At 44.7% G+C, this 18440-nt stretch overlaps 2 protein-coding genes across 4 annotated transcripts in view; both read left to right on the forward strand.

Annotated features, from left to right (window-relative positions):
* kif19 (kinesin family member 19) overlaps window positions 1-13786 on the forward strand; it is a 30149-nt gene extending 16363 nt beyond the window's left edge. Inside the window, exons 3-20 of one of the 2 annotated variants that reach the window (XM_031843673.1) lie at window positions 2297-2407; window positions 2533-2620; window positions 3322-3458; window positions 6582-6707; window positions 6829-7023; window positions 8644-8787; window positions 8891-9013; window positions 9170-9326; window positions 9475-9649; window positions 9827-10025; window positions 10193-10463; window positions 11020-11144; window positions 11247-11410; window positions 11536-11641; window positions 12097-12220; window positions 12415-12803; window positions 13159-13327; window positions 13421-13786. In XM_031843673.1, the coding sequence (XP_031699533.1) occupies window positions 2297-2407; window positions 2533-2620; window positions 3322-3458; window positions 6582-6707; window positions 6829-7023; window positions 8644-8787; window positions 8891-9013; window positions 9170-9326; window positions 9475-9649; window positions 9827-10025; window positions 10193-10463; window positions 11020-11144; window positions 11247-11410; window positions 11536-11641; window positions 12097-12220; window positions 12415-12803; window positions 13159-13327; window positions 13421-13548 (2931 nt within the window). In that variant the 3' untranslated portion in view covers window positions 13549-13786. The remainder of the gene's footprint in view (window positions 1-2296; window positions 2408-2532; window positions 2621-3321; window positions 3459-6581; window positions 6708-6828; window positions 7024-8643; window positions 8788-8890; window positions 9014-9169; window positions 9327-9474; window positions 9650-9826; window positions 10026-10192; window positions 10464-11019; window positions 11145-11246; window positions 11411-11535; window positions 11642-12096; window positions 12221-12414; window positions 12804-13158; window positions 13328-13420) is intronic. The other variant, XM_031843674.1, reaches the window with a different exon arrangement.
* A 1590-nt stretch (window positions 13787-15376) lies between these two features.
* On the forward strand, window positions 15377-18420 carry LOC116381624 (uncharacterized). Of its 2 annotated transcripts, XM_031843919.1 has the most exons (5): window positions 15377-15465; window positions 16386-17002; window positions 17116-17316; window positions 17422-17551; window positions 17650-18420. In XM_031843919.1, exons 2-5 carry the CDS (start codon window positions 16606-16608, stop codon window positions 18131-18133), a joined length of 1212 nt encoding a protein of 403 aa, XP_031699779.1. In that variant the 5' UTR covers window positions 15377-15465; window positions 16386-16605; the 3' UTR covers window positions 18134-18420. The 2 variants fall into 2 exon arrangements, with proteins under 2 accessions (XP_031699779.1, XP_031699780.1); XM_031843920.1 differs by lacking the exon at window positions 15377-15465 and having other exon boundaries at window positions 15478-17002.
* The last annotated feature ends 20 nt before the right edge of the window (window positions 18421-18440 follow it).

Raw genomic sequence — 18440 nt, forward strand, 5'->3', positions numbered from 1 at the left:
TTGAAGCATAATATAATACATGAGGTGGAGTGGGAGGGAGGGAACAGAGTTCTAACTGCAGACCAGCTACGGCTTACCAGATGATGGTTGTATTTCTCACTTTGGTTCTTTGCCCGCTGGGCTTTTGACAATTTACTTTCATATCGACTATTAACGATTTAGGAGATGATGCCCAATGCTCCTGCTGATTTTAAGACACTTTATGTTGTATTTATTGTGCATTGAGTCAAAATGTATTTAAGATGTATATAAAAGTATGTATATCAGTCTGCTGTGGTAATTACAACTAATGTTACACAAACTTTAATAGCCTATAATATTGTGTAGAACAGCCCAAGGTCTCTCCTTCTAGTGTATTTTCATTTTGTATCCCCGAATACCATTACACATCTGACAGTGGGCTCCTGCAGCACATGCTGCCACTCAACTCTGTCTGGTTGCCACTCTTACAAACTGCTGTGAAGTCCCATGTTGAGAAGACAATGGCTAATAAGGCTGAAAGACGGACCAAACTCAGTGTCTCGTAATGACAAAAGCTTCACACGGTGCACCGTCAGGGACGACAGTGATTGACAGGCTGCTGCCAACTGTTCCCCTAATGCGGACACGTTTTTAAGTGAATCCACCTTCGTGTGAACATCATTGAACTGCATGTCACGTCCTCTTGCAACTCAAGAAACTCATCACTCTGCCATTTTTTTTCAACGAACGTATTATACTGACTACACTCACATTAACTCTGAAGGTTGTCAGATTGGTTTAAGTGGCTTAAAATTGCCTCCGATACTGAGAGAAGTACTCCCTCGTTCACAATATCTTTCGTGTGAAATGCGATCAGAACACGTACGTCATTGCAGCTGGAAAGAAAAGTTAGAGAAGCAGGAAGTTAAGAGGATGGGAAAGGAAACGAGCATGCTGCTCACTACTCCGCGTGTGCTCTCCTTGTGTCTTGAGCACAATTGGTACGTGAAAAGGCATATTTTGAGCGCAGTCAACGACTGCACTGGAAAAGACAACCAAGTGTTGCTTCATCTCTTCCATCTTTCCTCTCCCTCCGTATATATCTCTCCCCTTGAATTTCAATCGAGGGGCTTCAAAGTGAGCGGCTCAGCGGTTGAGGGGGTCATCAAACAAGCCGGGTGATTCAGCGTTACAGTCCTCAGAGGGCTCTCCAGGCCCACTGCTGAACAAAGCTGGGCAGCTTAAAAAAGAAACTGCCAAACTCCCAGCTGCCCCGTTGTCGCATCTGAAATAAACTCAAGGGTTCTCTACCTGCTGTTATTGACTTTTCTGCCAATTACATAGCGGGAGATTCAAACCCACAACTCTGTAAGGGGGGGTAATTTCCCTGTCGCTGTGGGCAACCCGTCAAGCCAACTGTACCCAGTGTGACTCTGGTTTGTCGCCAGCATTATGGTATTTTCTTCTGACGCCGTGCTGTTCAGAATTTGTCCCTGAAATGTTCTTTTGGAGAGCTGGGATTTACTGATGATTGTGGGTGAGGCACAAGCTTTGTCTAGCAGCACAATCGGAACAATGAGACACGTCAGTCTCTGTGTATTCACATACAAGTACTGCTCAGGCTGTCATATGCACACACAAAAAAACACATTTTCATCAATCGCAAGCTGCCCTGACCTGTCTTCTCAAGAGTTAATGGGCTGATGGTTGGGTCATTATGTTCTATAGCCAGGATTTAGAGTAAGGCCGATGGCTTTAGTGGATTCCCATTTGCATACATACTTGCTATGAAGTGTCCCTGATCGAAACGGGGGCTGTTTTTGTCACCAGGACAGTCTGTCATACACTAGAGCAGACATCCTTCCTTGACGTTTCCATTTTTTTTTTTGACGATCGTTCTTTCAATCCGTGGTAACGAAATGTTACAAAAAGAAATACTGAGGGCAGTGTTTCAGCAGGAATAGACATCTGCTTTTTGTGTTCGCTCATCCTGCCAGCTGACGCTCCAGCTGTGTGGTAAAAAACAAATGTAAATGATAACAGCAGCTCCCAGTGAGACCATCCTATTCAAATGGATGAGCCGCCCAATCCCAGCCGAAGTTAATTGTGACTGTATTTTTATATTCCAGTAACCCTTTTGTCCATGTACTTTTTTCACACTGAACCTCACTGAATTGAATTGCTCATTAGCTCAGCTGTGATTCACAAGAGACATATCATGAAGTTAATTGGCATCTCAGATGTCAATATGGGCTTAAAGACGTAACACCCGCTCAAACTCTGTGCCTCTTTTTCCGCCTCTCTTTCCCATCTCCGCCTTCCTCGTCATCATCAGATGGTGGTTCTGATGGACCCCATGGAGGACCCCGACGACATCCTGCGTGCCAACCGCTCCAGGGAGAAAACGTACATGTTTGATGTGGCGTTCGACTACTCGGCCAATCAGGTCAGCCATAAGTAAAACTAAAAAGAAAACTAAAATATATAAAATCTAAACAAATATGCCACAGCACTTGTGTCCCTCAAATATGCACTTAATGGCTTTACGGTTATTTTCTTCTTTCTGTGCAGGAGGAGGTGTACCGAGCCACAACCAAAGGGCTGATTGAGGGCCTCATATCAGGCTACAATGCCACCGTGTTTGCCTACGGACCCACAGGTTTGTTTGTGTGTGTGTGTGTGTGTGTGTGTGTGTGTGTGTGTGTTGCACAGAACCCACAAAGTTAACCGAGCACTCTCTCTGAGGTAGATCAACCACCACATGTGTTAGCTTTCTGGTGCATAATCTCTGGTCAGCTAGCCAGCACACTCTCAGGAAAAGAGTGAGACATCTTATTCACTTCTAGCTTTTTATTTTTATTTCAGTTCAGGTTGAATCAGAAGATGAGTCGTGCTTTACCTGCCATGTTTCCAGCGGGTGGGGGCAGATTGTCAAAGACTAGTTGAGCACTATTGCTCTATCAAGTCATTTATCCGTCTCACTGACTTCCTCTGCCTTCTGACTGTCCATTGGTCTCAGAGGTTCTCCGCTCCTAGTGTCCTCTTGTGGGGAAGTAAACACAGGTTCTAGTGAATGTGTGTGTGTTTATGTGTTTGGTTGCATCGTGTTTAACAGTGTGGTCAGGTCAGCCAAGGAAAGATTAAGACAGCACACCGTGAACATTCAGTCATACGGACACAGTAAACACTTAGCTTTTAGCTTTAACATGTAGCTTTCTTCAGGTGGTTTGGTTTAAAATACAGTATTTACTTTGGTTACCAATGCTATCTTATATATTATAATTCACTTTCTTGGTCCTTCGGGCCGCAGGATTGACACATTATCTCCTCATCAAGTTGTTGTGGGAAACATGTTTTCAGGTTGTGGGAAGACATACACCATGCTGGGGACGGACAAGGAGCCAGGCATCTACGTTCGAACGCTGAACGACCTGTTCCGTGCCATCGAGGAGACCAGTGACGACATGATGTACAGCGTCTCCATGTCATATCTGGAGGTCAGAATTTCACTTTCCACAGCTTGTCTCCAGACATTTTACTATCATCACGAGCAGATCGCAGAATCTAGTTAAAGCAACAGTGACGACACATCTCCGGATTGACCTGAAGTGGAGCTTGAAATGTTGTAGCTATTAACACGAGTGCTCACTCGGAGTTTAAAGATTTCTTGTGATTTCTTCACATTTCATGCGTGTCTGTTCTTCTATCACCGTCATCTGTTCACACTGATAGGATCTGCGGTTGTTAGCTAATGCTAATTGCAGGAAGATACTACTAGTGTCCTTTTATTTTTGCCTGGCCTTTGTTTCACATTTGAAAGGAGCAGAACATGCGTCCTTGTACACAGCCCTGTAAAGAAGCCCAGACTTTGGGCCCAGAAGTTTGTGTTTTTAAATGCCTTGTCTTTTATATCTGGTTTTGATGCCTCTATGTCTCACTTTGAATTTTTGAAATGCGCTGAAGAAACACACTTGCCTTGCCTCTCGCTGCCTTTTCGAAAAAACAATTAAGGTTTTCTTTCTTCAACAAAAAAAAAGATCACAGCAAAAGAAACACCATGCGAAACAATCAAACACTTTCTAAATTGGTATTCCGAGCAAACATAATACAAGCGCATTTTGTCTCTGTTATATTCTTTGAACTCTACTGCCTGATTGTTTTCTCTCATGCCGACACAGAATGTATGTCCGTGCTGTTGATCGGCTGTAGCGTTTACAAGTAAATAAGTGCATCCTTTTTTAAAAAAACAAAACGGATGCAAAGCTTTGAATCACTCGGGTCAGCTTGGTGTGTCAGGGCCTTTAGATGGAGTTGGTTTTCGAGCATGAATTGATGCTTATTGAAGACGCAACAACACAGTAAGTAACCGTGCTGTAGGTGTAGAGGTGCTTTCGTTGCACAGAAGCCTGCAGTACTTTCAGGTGCGGAGTGATCTCTGGTCCTGTTGGCTTGGTGATAATCTTTGCCTTTGTCACTCGTGATGCAGATAAGACGGCAGGCTGATGATGGCGCTTTCTCTGTCTGCCTGCTGGCTGTGGTTCCAAACCTCATTACTGAGACGCAGGTAGAGCTCAGACCGTGTGTTTCATGACAAAGCCCCTAATAGCACTGGATACAATGGGGTTGGTTCATTTGACTCTGATAGCAGTAACTGAGCCTCACTGGTGTGACTTTGTTTCCATTTAAAGTAATTTTTCGCTTTTCTTGACTTTTGTCAATTTGAAGTTAGCGTAGTAATACAAAGTTTTCTTTGTTTATGTGATATTCCTAGTTATGAATAAAGTTCTGATTGCACTTCTTACCTCGCATGTACAAATTTTGCCTATTAGGAGGAGGGTTTGCAACCGACATTTAAATTACATTTTGTGTTTTTTGGTGCCAAAAGCTGATATTATGTCCGGTGATTGACACTGTTTTTGAAGTACGGCTCTTTAGTAGCTCTCTGGGTGGGTGGAGGTAAATTTTCCTGTCAAAATGCCAATCATGGTGTCTGGATGTTCTCTGACCAGTATAACTAGTATACAGGATGAATCCCGACACAAAGCTGTGTGTGATGTGTGTGTTTGCCGTCTCCAGGGAGCAATCTGTTGCCACTGCTGCCTCGCCACAAAGACGTTAAACGCCATTTTACGGCCTGGCTGAGCGATGGGCACACATCTGCTCCGTTTCTTCTTCAAATCCCTCTCTCTTTCATGCGTGCAATCTGTGAAGCACAAACACACATACAGAAACACATACAGTGAATGCAAATAGATATACTCTGTACGGATAAAAAAAAAGGCACATTCAGTTATTGTTTACCACTCACAGGCACACAGTGCTCCCTCCCCCTTTTCTTTTATCTTCATCCTGTCTTTCGAACTCTTCTCACATTTAGGAACCTCAATGAAGAAATGAGAAACCTTTTTAGAAATGCTGTACACTAGCGTCTTGGATGGCAAAAGAGATTTTTCCTTTTGGATTATTGCAGAAAACAAGCTTTGTGGGAAACATTTGTTCATGATAATCACACGTTTTGTTCAGCAGGATAATCTTCACAAACTTTTATGGTTTGTGAACCGTGAATGGCAGATGTAAAAAGCTAACGTTAGGCGACATACAAACTACACAGTGGTTGCATGACTTTCTTGCCAACAAGCTAAAGGCGGACTGGTGTTCGGCGTGATGACGTTTTTTCGACCTCATTTAGCCACTTGTTAGCCTTTTTTAAGACTCGTACAAGTGGGATATATACTGGTGTATTTTATGGAGTAGAATAAAATCGGTTACGCTTGTGCTAACCACAGCGTCTAACCGAAAAACCATTGAATTCGAGAACCGGAAGTTTAAAAAAATGCTAACTAGTTTCCAAGTTTTAAGACTAATTCATGCAGCACTCTATGTGCTCAGTTTACAACCAAATGATTGACTTTCCCATCATCCTCAGCTGTACTTTGTGTTGAGTGCTAATTATAAATGTTAACATGCTACTAAGATGGTGAACATTATACCCGCTAAACATATTAATATTGTCTTTTTGAGCATGTTAGCATGCTGACATTTCCTCAAAGCACCATAGTGCCTAAGCACAGCGTTACAGAGCCGCTTACGTGGCTGTTGACTCTTAGTCTTGTTCAAACTTCACCAGCAATGAAAAGTACAGATGGAAAAAATAATACTACTCCTCTCAAAGTGTGTGGCTGGGGTCTGCTTGACAAATAAAAACCTCATTGCACCGGCCTCCTGAGCGGTTTGTTGTCCAGTGGTCACTTTCCAGGATGTCACTTCTTGCTCTGCGCTTTTACGTATGTTTAGGGGCTTTCATTGCACCATCGGTGTCGGGCCAGTGAAGGCACATGAATTATATTTTTCCGTGAAAGAAGAGCACTGACACCGGCTAATGACAGCCTGCCACCCAACAAGCTGCGGTCTCTAAATGACAAGTTGCTGAAAATATAGCACTTGATGTTTTTGTACCAGGCTAGTTCTGTCTAGGAGGCCTGAAAGGCTGAATGGAGCTTTTTCAGAGGACACGAACAACCTCCTGTTGATTCATTTCTCAAACGAATATTAAAGACCTTGAGCAGATATATAAACTCTACCAGTCCTCTGACTTGTATGGTGTTTTTGTGTCTTTTCAGATCTACAATGAGATGATCCGTGACCTGCTGAACCCATCCTCGGGCTTCTTGGACCTGCGAGAAGATTCTAAAGGCGTGATTCAGGTTGCTGGAATCACAGAGGTGTCTACCATCAATGCACAAGAGGTTAGACAAGCTGATCTAACTGTGAATGACGCGACTACTCATTTATTCGAATCCAAAAATATTCAGATGACATTCAGCGTAAATGCACACCTGACAAAGGACTCTGCACTTGTGTTTTCAGATCATGGAATTGCTGATGAGGGGCAACAAGCAGCGCACCCAGGAGCCGACAGCCGCCAACCAGACGTCCTCTCGCTCCCACGCTGTTCTGCAGGTAGCCGTGAAGCAGCAGAGCCGGTCTCGAGACCTCCTGCAGGAGGTCCGCTTTGCTCGCCTCTTCATGATCGACCTCGCCGGCTCCGAACGAGCAGCACAGGTGAAGTGTACATGTGCTCTGTCAAGAAGCGTCTAAATGGCTAGAAGTAAACTGGTGGTTTTGCAGCTGGACAATTTACTTGGTGTTTTTGTATCTAGGTGGGTGCATTTACTTTTGTCAACTAGTTTTCTGCCAAACTCAAGTTCATGTGTCTGTTACATACACTGCTTCTTTTAAGCCTGTATAGACACATTACACATTTATAGCCTCAAAACTACAAGGGTCTGCTTTGTGAGTGTGCGCTCACTGGGGATCCTTGGCAGCGGATCCTTAAAACAGTCCACAGGATTGAGGTTCCCATAAACCTTCAGGAGGCTTTAATAAAAGCCTCTTTGTATCTGCCGATATGGCCCGCTATGCAGTATATTAAAGTAATACACCGACGTTTTGGCAAATGGGATCGTGTTATAGTGCAACAATGTCTCTCAAGCAGCTAACGAAGCTAACAGTGCAACTGAAATAAATAAAATATACTCTTTACAAAGAAACATATGACACAAAAGAAGAAGTATTGAAGAGTATTAAAGATGAAGATGACTTTCGTGATTGCCAAACAAAGCATTTTAAAGCACAGCACGTTTCATGCTGTTTAGCTGCTCTGTGGAGAATATTGTCTCTGGCGTCGCACTGCTGCGGTCGATGCTTGTGTGGAGAAGAGCTCGGCGTTGTTGTCAGACAGGAAGAGAAGACTGATTCATTTCCTGGGTTTTGTTATTGCTTTGACCTTCTCTTCTTAAGCAGTCAAGTGAGGATGTTAAACAGTATTTATGTTGTCTGCAGTTTTTCAAGTTGAGTCTGCTTTTGTCAGATGAATGGCTCGTCATGTCGGCCATGTCATTACTGCCACCTACCTACAAACCATGAGAACAACACGCAAACAGTCTGTGAGCGAGAGCTATTACTTAACCATGGAGACAGTTTTAAAGGTTCACAGCCATACTGTTGATGGATAGCACATATGGCCTCCATTAGGAACTGAGCATGACAGAGAGTTGTTTGTTGCTTGAAGCAACAGGAAACATGTCCTCTGTTTTTAAGAAGAGGAGTGCATGTGGTTAGTAAAAGTTGAGGAGGTGATGCCATCTCCTGGGCAAGAATGGAAACATGGAAACATGGCTGTGAAAGAAACAGCCAAGAGTCTTCAGAGGTTAGGCTCCCCTAGTTGCAAAGGGGTTTAAAGTCCCTCAAATGTTGTTATTAAGTATTGCTCTGCAACATTAAATAATCATGACTTAACAGGCAAAAAGTAAAAACAATATATATAATTGGGTATTATTTATTAAGGTGTTTAAACTCAGCTAATCTGTTTCATCAGGACTGTGCGATCCTGATTGGACGGAGAAAAAGAAGAAATACAGAAATCTCTCGTGTGAAATAACTGAAATAGTAACAACAGAAGAAAATAGTTTTTCATGTGGCTCACATTGCTTATAGTAACAAGTTGATGACGAAGTTTTCTGGACATTTGAGGCGCCGATGTTTCCCCCCCCCCATCTCTATCTCCCCTCATTTACTAACAGCTGTCTCTGTCTACTCTGTAAAAAAAGGCATGAAATAACCGAAAAGTACTTAGAAAAGCTCAGAGGTTTCGTCACTCACACCTGTCAATCTATTTATTAGACTCAGAATAGGGGTCAGAGGTTGAAAGAGGGGGCCCACATCAACCGCTCCCTCCTGGCTCTGGGCAACTGCATCAACGCCCTGAGTGACAAAAATGGCAAATATGTCAACTATCGAGACAGCAAGTTGACTCGACTACTAAAGGTACAGCAATTTAATGATTTATAGGGGAACCAACTCCAGGAAAAATATAAGTGTATTTTGTGATTCAGACATTATCAATTTATCATTTGACTTTGATTGACAGGACTCGTTGGGCGGGAACAGCCGGACGGTCATGATAGCCCATATTAGCCCCGCCTCTGTGGGCTTTGAGGAGTCTCGTAACACACTGGCGTACGCTGACCGTGCCAAAAGCATTCGAACACGGGTGAGAGCTCCTGTTTCATCTCGTCTGTCTATTTAAAGATTTTACTACATTTCTTGAAATTATGCTTCACTGTAAAATATGTTCTCTAGGCATTATTACACTTTGTTTTAATATATATTTCCTTTTCTTTGTCTTTCTCATCATTGGGTGCTTCAGGTGAAGAAGAACCTGATAAATGTGTCGTACCACATTGCTCAGTATACCAACATCATCTCAGACCTGCGCAGCGAGATCCAGCGGCTCAAGAAGAAGATCGCAGATCAGGCGAGCCGCCAGCTTAACTCGGACCGGGCTGACATCCGCCATGTCCAGGGTAAAGCCTCGTCCACACTGCCTCCTCCAGCACATGAACAATATCTGCCAAATGAAGCCGTTTCTCAATATTTGTATTATACACTGCCCGTTAATGACTATATCCTTACTCCCCTCTCCTTATCATCATCTTTCCTCATCTTTTTCAGCGGAGGTCCAGGCCCACTCCAGCCACCAGAGTCGGGCAGAAATGGACCAGTTGAGGGAGCAGCTCCTGGATGCTTTCCGCCAACAGATGGAGATCAGGAGGAACCTGATGGAGCTGGAAAACAGCAACATGGAGGTCCAGATCGACACCTCCAAACACTTGTTGACCATTGCAGAGTCAGTGTTCAGGATTTATATCTTTCTCTCTCTCTTACCCTATCTGATAGCAAACATACGTTCAATAATACGGGTTGTTGACAAAAAGATTGAAAATTCACTTGCAGTATGTGTACCTCAACCAGTATTTACGGTACAAATATTTGTGTATCTTACTCTCTGTGCTTCTTCTATCAGCTGGGAGCAGGAGCGGAATAGGCGCAGGAGGAAGTGGCGGGCTGAAAGGAGGAAGGAAAGTGTCAATAAGGACGAGAGCGAGAAGGACTCTGACTCCCCGGAGTCTCCTCCGGACAGCGCAGAGACCCAGCAGGTGGCGATGGCCCGAGAAAACCTGGTTACACTCATGGCGGAACAGAAAAAGATCCACAAACAGAAGGTAGGATTCTTGATCTACTTTTTAAAACTAAGAGGAAATGGTTCAAGTACTAACCAATTGCCTCTAGTGAATAGTCTGAAGCTTGGATATTACATGAACATGGCATTTTCTGATAAATACAAAACAAGACGGTGCGCACATCTTAAACCGTTGTTCTGATCCTCAAGTCGCTGCTCGAGCGCAGATTTCTGGAGCTTCGGGATCGCGCCCGGCGCTTGGAGGAGCTGCTGCCTCGGCGGGTGAGCTCCGAGGAGCAGCGCGAGGTCCTGTGCCTCCTCTGCAAGGTCCACGAGCTGGAGATCGAGAACACGGAGATGCAGTCCAACGCGCTGCTCAAGGACAACGTCATCCGGCACAAAAACTTTGTGGTGCAGCGCTTCGAGCAGCACAGACACCTGTGTGACGAGATCATACAGCAGCAGAGACAGTTCATTGTTGGTGAGACTAGCAGCATTCACTCCGAAATTTGTTGAAAGGCCTTTATTTAATATGTGGAGACCTGGAAAATGCACACTCAGGGCATTCTGGTCCTTCCTTGACTTAATGCAGACCTCATTTTAGCCGATACTGTCAGTTAGAAACTCTGATGGCCCTTCTGAAATTTCTTTGATGTCTTAACCTTTTCTGATTGAGGATGACTTTGAGCATTCTGAAACCGAGCTGGAGTGAATATTAAAGAACCTGCACCTATTTTGATAATCTTGTTGAAAAATGAACTTTTGATGGTTCCTGTTTCTCAGATGAGAGGATTTTCTCAGGTTGTAATAAATTTCTCAGGTTGTAATAAATTTCTCAGGTTGTAATAAATTTCTCAGGTTGTAATAAATTAAATACTTTGAACGATTGGTCGGACCAAACAAGACGCTTGATGAAGTTGCAATGATTTATAGATCAAAATAATCTGCAGATGAACCGATAATGAATAGTCTGGTTTTTGTTTTAGGCACCGTGAATTACTGGTTTTCTGAATTGTATCTGTGCGCTTGTGTTCCAGACCACAGTCTGTTGGTACCTCCACACCTCCAGGAGCTGTACGAGATGTACATGAGGGAGCTGGACGAGAGGAAACTGGACCGAGCGATGGCCCTGGATAAGGTGACCACCAGACACACCATCAAGGTAGCCCCCTGCCTGACAAATAAAATGTAGAAACTAGATTATACGAAAATATTAAATTGGCCTTGATGAATATTGATACTAACATTTCATCATCATTTCCAGGAGGGCTCTCTACCCAAGATCACCCTGCCCGGTCAGGGTCGTGACAACATGCAGGACATGGACTCAGACCAGGAGAGTGTACGCAACATGTGCTCCGATAACAGACGAGGCCACGCCAAAATCCGTAGGCACACTTTGCCCCCCATTCTGCCTGAGCCAGAGCAGTAAGAGGACATCTTCATATGTTTCCCATTTATAATCTATACAACAACGCCATTTAATTTACCAAGCATCACAAAACCTCCATATTCCCATGACCAAGTTTATACCTCAGTTCTCTCTCTTTCAGCGACAATAACAGAGTTTTTAAGAGCAGTCCTCATGCCAGGCAGATAAAAAACTCTGCTGTAGTGACCCCGCCTCCCATCCACATAAACGGGAAGGGCAACCGAGAGGTGAGGACAATTTTAATGAGCAGTATTTGACCCGATTTATTCCACTTCAATAGCCGTCCCTGAAAGGTGCCTCATGCTGTGAATTAATACAGTCTAGTCAGGTGTCACTTTTCACTTCAAGCAATGTGGGTTTCTGTTTGAATTAAACTCACTCGGATATTTCACTCTCGTAAATCTGTTTAATTTTCAACTCACATGCCTCCACAAAAGATAAAAGTTTAAATAACATTACCTCCGTCTAATTTTCTCTCTACGCAAATGTCTCAGGAGTGTTGCTCAGACGAGATGAAGTAAGAAGAGTGCTGGAATTCAAATGCCCTATTCAAAGTAAAAATGTAATTTTTGAGAGACACAGAATTAATTTAGATGGCACTCAATCTGACCTTCTACTGAAAGCAAAGGACTGCAGTGAATGTCTGAACATAATGTGAGCACTCTGCTTCTCATGTCTGCAGCTACAGCCGCTGGCTCCTGAGAGCTCTCTGAGCTACAGCCATCTCAGCCACAGCGTCAGCAGCCACCTGGACTCATCGCCCGAGAGCAGCGAGGCTGGGGCTGATATCCCCCTCTTACAAAGTGGTAAGCTGTTCAGTATGCATGCAGTACAGGTTAGAGAAGGGACAATTAGATTCTTTCAAAAGTCTTTCAGCACTATCGAATGGTTAGCTGTGGCCATAAAAGCGTGGTGAGTAATTCTGTCTTTCTGGTAAAGACTGGCTGGTAAAATGGGTAAAGAAAGTAAAAAAAACAAACATGTCCTCTTGTCTCCGCAGAACGGCAGCAGATCCTAAAGGGGGTGCAGAACATTGTGGTGAAAGCAGCCCGTCGGCGCTCCAAAGCCCTGGAGGTGGATGCCTTGCGGTTGCCCCCTCCCCCCTCTCCTCTGGACCCCAAGAAGCAGAAGAGCAGCCTCTCTTTGAGTGAAGCCCCCCCAAGAGGTTTGCCAATGCGCCGCGGCAGGCAGCCCAGCCCTGAGCTCAGACACGCCACCTCGGACGATAACATGTCCAGCAGCACGGGGGAGGGGCCCGGCCTGCAAGTAACCTGGACACGCCCACGTAACCGTCAGGTCGCCGCCAAGAACCAAACGCCCCGCGACGCGGACTTTGAGGCTCGCCGCAAGAAGAGGCGCTCTCGCTCTTTCGAGGTCACTGGTCAGGCAGTGGGTGTTTTCCATATTTCGCATGTATTGAAACATTTCTGAGTACATCCTCAGGAGACACTGATGCATTTACATTACATATTAATGCAGCTCACACAAAGCAGGAAGTGTTTTTTGGCCACAAAGGGGAAGAAAGACGAAGCAAATGGCAGTCGGGCTTATTATACCGCATCGGCTTGTCACATTCCTATTTTTAGTCTTTTTATTTTATTATTATGGAGGCCCAGCATAGAGAAAAATAAGGCAATCACTCGTCCCTACATTGAGCCATCTAACAAAAGCCCACAGTAACAACATTTCACCATGTTAGATTGTTGGTACAAGAGAAATATTTTCTTCCTCTTCTCGCTTGCAGCTGCCTCAAACCAAGACAACCACAGCTCAGAGGTTCCGTCCTCTGGACAGCATATCAGACCACCATCTCTACAACAACGTTCAGCCGCAGGCTCCCATGCTCCGCCCTCAGTACAGAGGGGTCCCTCCTCTCGCCAAAATCAGGGCACCCCACAACATCCAGCAAACAGGTGAGCCGCTGTCCCTGCAGACTAAGACACGTTCCTCTGCAGCGACCTTTTTACCGAGCTTTGTTTTGTTACGTTCCCCCGGTCTTCCCACAGGCTCAAATGCAGAGTCCTCCGCAGCCCACATGAACAACCTGAAGCGAGGGCCCCAGCTGCGTCAGCCCCAGCCACTCCTCTACATCAGCACCACAGGCACCGGGGGCCAGCGCACACGCAGACACTGAGCCATCACCCGGATTTATCCTCAACACCAGCAGTAACACCCAAAAACCAGCTGAGCCTGGAGAGGGGAACCCAAGAGCAACCATAGGTAACCCAGCCCAACAGTTAACCCCTCAGTGGCGGACATGAAGCAGGATCATGACGCAGTATGATGGAGACGACCCAGACGGTAGCTGGACACCTCCACACAGGTCTCCTCTGTGCTTCGTTGTGGACACTCAGAGACCCACCAGCCTACAGTGCGTGTTCTGTTCTGTCGAGTGTTTCCACTTTAGCTTGCTGTCGTGCTGAATTGTGTGTTATCCTGAAGTCCAGGATGGTGTCAAGCTCACTGTGCTACACTGTACTAATGTTTGTGCGTTACGAGTATATACGCTTTGGTAATGTTCAGTGCTCGTTATGAAGCATTAAGCTAATGGGGATGTTTATGAGGACTCACCCTCATCGTAATGATGTATATGAGAACTGGGAAATTACCCGCTTTATTAGACAAAGCATGAAAAACAGCTGAGTATCCTCTCACTAACGGCAATGTAAAAATTGTTTAATGAGAAATGGCCTACTGTCAAATTGTTTCAGCATCGTTTTTTCTTGTAGTGAGGTTGTTTCAATTTAATGACACACTAATATTTGAGTGAAACTTGGGTCATCTTGATTGTTGTGCACTTCTGGATTCAAATTCAATGTTGTATTCTCACATGCCCGGGTCGATGCCTTTTCTTACCCAAACGTGACTGTTTAATGTCATGTCTGTTTGTGTAGCTGCAGAGTACCCCGAGTTGTTTTTCCAGATTAGTTTGCTGTATTTTTAATGAATTATTTAACTGTTGCCTTTTCTTTTATGTTGTTGTTATCAACATTGTTTTCATAATTGCTACTTTCTATGCTTCATTTTGTACTTTTTTCATTTGTACCAAAATAAATTCAAATGAGATAAGTGAAAAAGTTTCTTCTTTCTTTCCCGGTGCAAACACACAACTCACTGGCTGTAATATAACATGACACATTGCTGCATCCGTTTTAGGATCATACTCATTTTGTAATATTGGAGTTTGCATTTATTTTCCCCACATCATATTGTATCATAAACAGCATGTTTCTTTATAAGCTCTTCTGTTTACTTTAATTAGAATACACACTTGGACTATTGTGTTGGCATTATGCCGACAACACAAATCAAGATAAATATGATTGGGTGTATTTGGGAAATGGCCGGGGTATTATTCTGTCTCCTGGGTCTGTATGCTATCACACAGTATGGTTGAAAGGCGATTTGTTTTAACGACACACTTATTTTGGCAGCAAAACCATTATTTCAGAGATGAGAAACTGCTCTGTGACCATAAACCTTCCTTAGATACGCATTGAAAGCTCCAATTCACTATTTAGTTGGCATATTTCAAAACTCACTGACATGACAATGCTTCAAGTAATGCTTAGTCATTATCTGGCAGGGGAATTCATCACAGATGCAATTTTGTTCCAGATATGAGAGGGTTTAAATTCCGATAACCCAGTAAAACTGACTGCTCCTTGTGCACTGGTGCACCATTTGTTTAAATCATCTCTCAGCCTAAAGCTAGTAAGCATATCACTCTCAAAAAAATAATAATTTTCTTGCATTTATATACTTTGACATTTTAACAATGCTTTCTGTCTGGATGAGACTGAATCGGAAATAACGCCTCCTCTGTTCCACTGTCAGCATTCTTATCCAATGAGGAATCACCTTCCGCGTGATTGACATGTCGATGGACCAATGAGCGGCGAGATTCCGGCTCTCGGGCGGTAGTGCACGTAGAGCTGATTTGCAACCCGCCGAAGCAACAGCAGAGAAGGAGGAAAAATGTCGCTGGCGTCTACGCGGACCGTTCTAGGATCAGTGTCGTTTTAGGGAAGAAAAACCCGACGGCAATTCGGTGAGTGGGCCAGCCTTCACTAGTTGCATCCCAAGGTTAGCGGTGAAACCGGGTCTGTCCCGTCCAGAACCACCACTCTTCGATACAGTTTTACTCGTGTTTTTATGTGTAACATCTCGGGCCTGCTGTGCAGAAACAAAACCCAGCAGCAGCCGTGCCTGGCAGCCATGATGAATGTTATAACTGTGGCATTGTTGATGCAATTTGCATCGTTACTTTGTAACGTTATCTTTAAAAGCCAGCGGGGTTTTTTTTGTCATAAAGTGACAAGTCAAAAATGTCTCTGTTTATGCATGACAGGTGGAGAGAGAAAAGCTTGTCTTTGTGTTCTGGTTACGAATGTTGTGAACTAACGTTACATCTGTGACGATACTGATTGTTGGCACTAAAACTGACCTAACTCGCTTGCTCAGCTTTCTGTTAGTTTTAACTTTAACAGGTGCGAATACTCAGACCTCTGTGCTTTGTTGTGAAGCCTTACGTAATGCACTTAAAAGTAAAACTCAATTTTATTCTGCTTATTTCCCACAGTTACAAAATGTACTGATCTAAAACGAAATATCAAATACTGAGGTCATTTAACTGAAATCCCCTCAGAGCTTGCTTTTAATTGTTTGAAATTAATATAAAAATGTGGACAGATGTCCGATTTTGAGGAGCTCTCCTTTGTTGTGTAGGACATGTGTAACAAACTTCAGCTCTGGAGAGATTAGTTGTAATGAACCTGCTCATGTCTGCCACATGGCATGTGTAGTGACAATAAAGTAAAATCACAACATGTAAAACACAGATTCCACCTTAACTATCCAAAGTGAAGAGTTTGGCTCTCCCACAGACGATTTAAATGTGTAGGAGGTCAGTTCCGAAAGTAGAAAAACAACTTAAACTTTGGTGCTAACCACGATTTTTCTTTTTTTCAGATTGGAACGTGCTGTGGTGTTGCTCTGAGAGATAATAAGCTTCATCTATCTCTACAGCGAAAGCGACATGCTCTAACACTTTGAATGTTGTAGGATTTTACCTTGACAGGGAGAATCAGTTTACGGTAACCCTACATGGGCCTCGGACGTAACCTGATCTGATAATTACAGCCGGTGGAGCCTCCTCCCTCACACAGAAAGGTGACAGTTCAGTGACGACATGGACCCGTCTACTAGGGTGGTGGGTGTGGATGCCCAGGGGAACATGGTTTTCACTGTGGTAAAACCAGTCATGGGCATCTACCAGGTGTCCTCAGAGCAAACCGGTAGCGTTGCACAAGGGGGCATGGGGCTACAGGGTTTGTCCGAAAACACATTGATCCTCCCTCAAGTGCAAGACCAGGCTCTGCTGGACCAGAACCAGATGGAAATGCACACCATGCAGCCTCATATTCAGATGACCCAGATGCAGATTTCTGCCCCAGTCCAGACAGAGGTTGTGTCCCAGATTCAGGACCCGCTACCGAACTCGAGCACCAATCCAGAGTCCGTTACCCACATGCCCTTTGCAGAGGTGTCGTCGCTCCTGGATCCCAACATGAAAGGATCTAAGGCTCGTAAGTGGCCAGCTGTTTGAAGATTTAGCTCAACAGAAAATGAATAATCTTGAGTTCTTGCATTTCACTTTTTTTTGTTTGTTTAAGTTATGTAAAACATTTGTTTATTTTAGGGAAACATCTCATCTCGTACGATGAAATCAAACGGCGCCTGGAGGCCCCGGAGAAGATGTCCCTGCGCTCCTTGGCGGCGTACACTCGGGTCAGCAGAGGCCCGGCCAGCAAGAAAACCCTTCTGGAGTCGCTCAACGTCATCGGCCTCACACCAAGCACAACTACCTCTGTGTCCTCCTCCTTCTCCAAACTCACGGAAGGTGACGGAGATGTGTGTTAGTGTGGGGAAGGATGTTTGAACTTGTCAACATGGAGAAGTGTGCGCAAAGACTAAACTGGGTTTTAACTTGTGCGTGTGTGTTTAGGCGATACCAGGGCTTTGTGTGACGACATGAAGGACTTCGCCCATGACTACATCGACTACAGCAACATGGCTAAGCAGCTGATCCCAGAGACAAACCCAGTTCAACACTGGTCCAAAATGATTGAAACTAAGTACGTACTGTGCGTCCTTGTTGTTTCACGGCCTTCAAGCCTGTTTTTTCTAAAGAACCGTTGATAAACCGAGTAATAACACTCTCGTTTTCTCTCAGGAACCACCTGGAGGATGTGAGAAGATGTTTCAAGGACCCGGTCAACAGCAGCGGGTTTGACAACGTCACTCACGGCCTGGGTTTGGGAATGTTGGACGTTGCGCTGGACATGATCGTTATGGTGGTTGAGCAGCAGATTCGGGTGCTGTCTGGGGCAGCGGCGTCGGACCCGGCCGACTCCGGGCCGCCAATGCGGGGCATCCGCAGGCGCATCCGCAGGCGCCACCGCAAAACCCGCTCGGCTGACAACGAGAACCCTCACAAGGTGTCTGGAGGGGTCAAAGAGCCGGGGAAGGCCCTCTCAAAAGGCAAAGGGCGAGGCCGAGCCAGGAAGAAGATAAGGCAGGAAGCCGGAGCCGCTGTTCCGATGGAAACCCAAGCAGAACAATGCAAGTCGGATGACGGGGAGAATAACGTCCTAACCCTGGTTTCTGTTGGCTATGAGACCGTTTCCAGTGAACTCAATGCAGTTGGAACCGGTTGACGCCTGGTCACATGACGGGTCCAAAGAACCAATCGTAGTCCCATTCAAAAGGGATTCTCAGCGATGGGGGGAAAAACAAACGGCACAAGTTGAGCTCCTGCGAGGGAGATCACAGTTGTGACGAGCTCAGCATCAAAGTATAATCTCAAAGTCCAACTGAAAGGAATAGTTTGACATTTTGGGAAAACACACTTTCTTTCTGGCCAAGAGTTAAATGAGAAAGATAGATGCCACTCTCACGTCTGTACGGTAGATATGTAGCTGGTTAGCTTAGCATAAAGACTGGTAACGGGGGGGGGGGGGGGGG

This window comes from Anarrhichthys ocellatus, unplaced genomic scaffold (assembly GCF_004355925.1).
Source record: "Anarrhichthys ocellatus isolate YVR2014 unplaced genomic scaffold, GSC_Weel_1.0 scaffold4, whole genome shotgun sequence".
Classification (NCBI taxonomy): Eukaryota; Metazoa; Chordata; class Actinopteri; order Perciformes; family Anarhichadidae; genus Anarrhichthys; species Anarrhichthys ocellatus.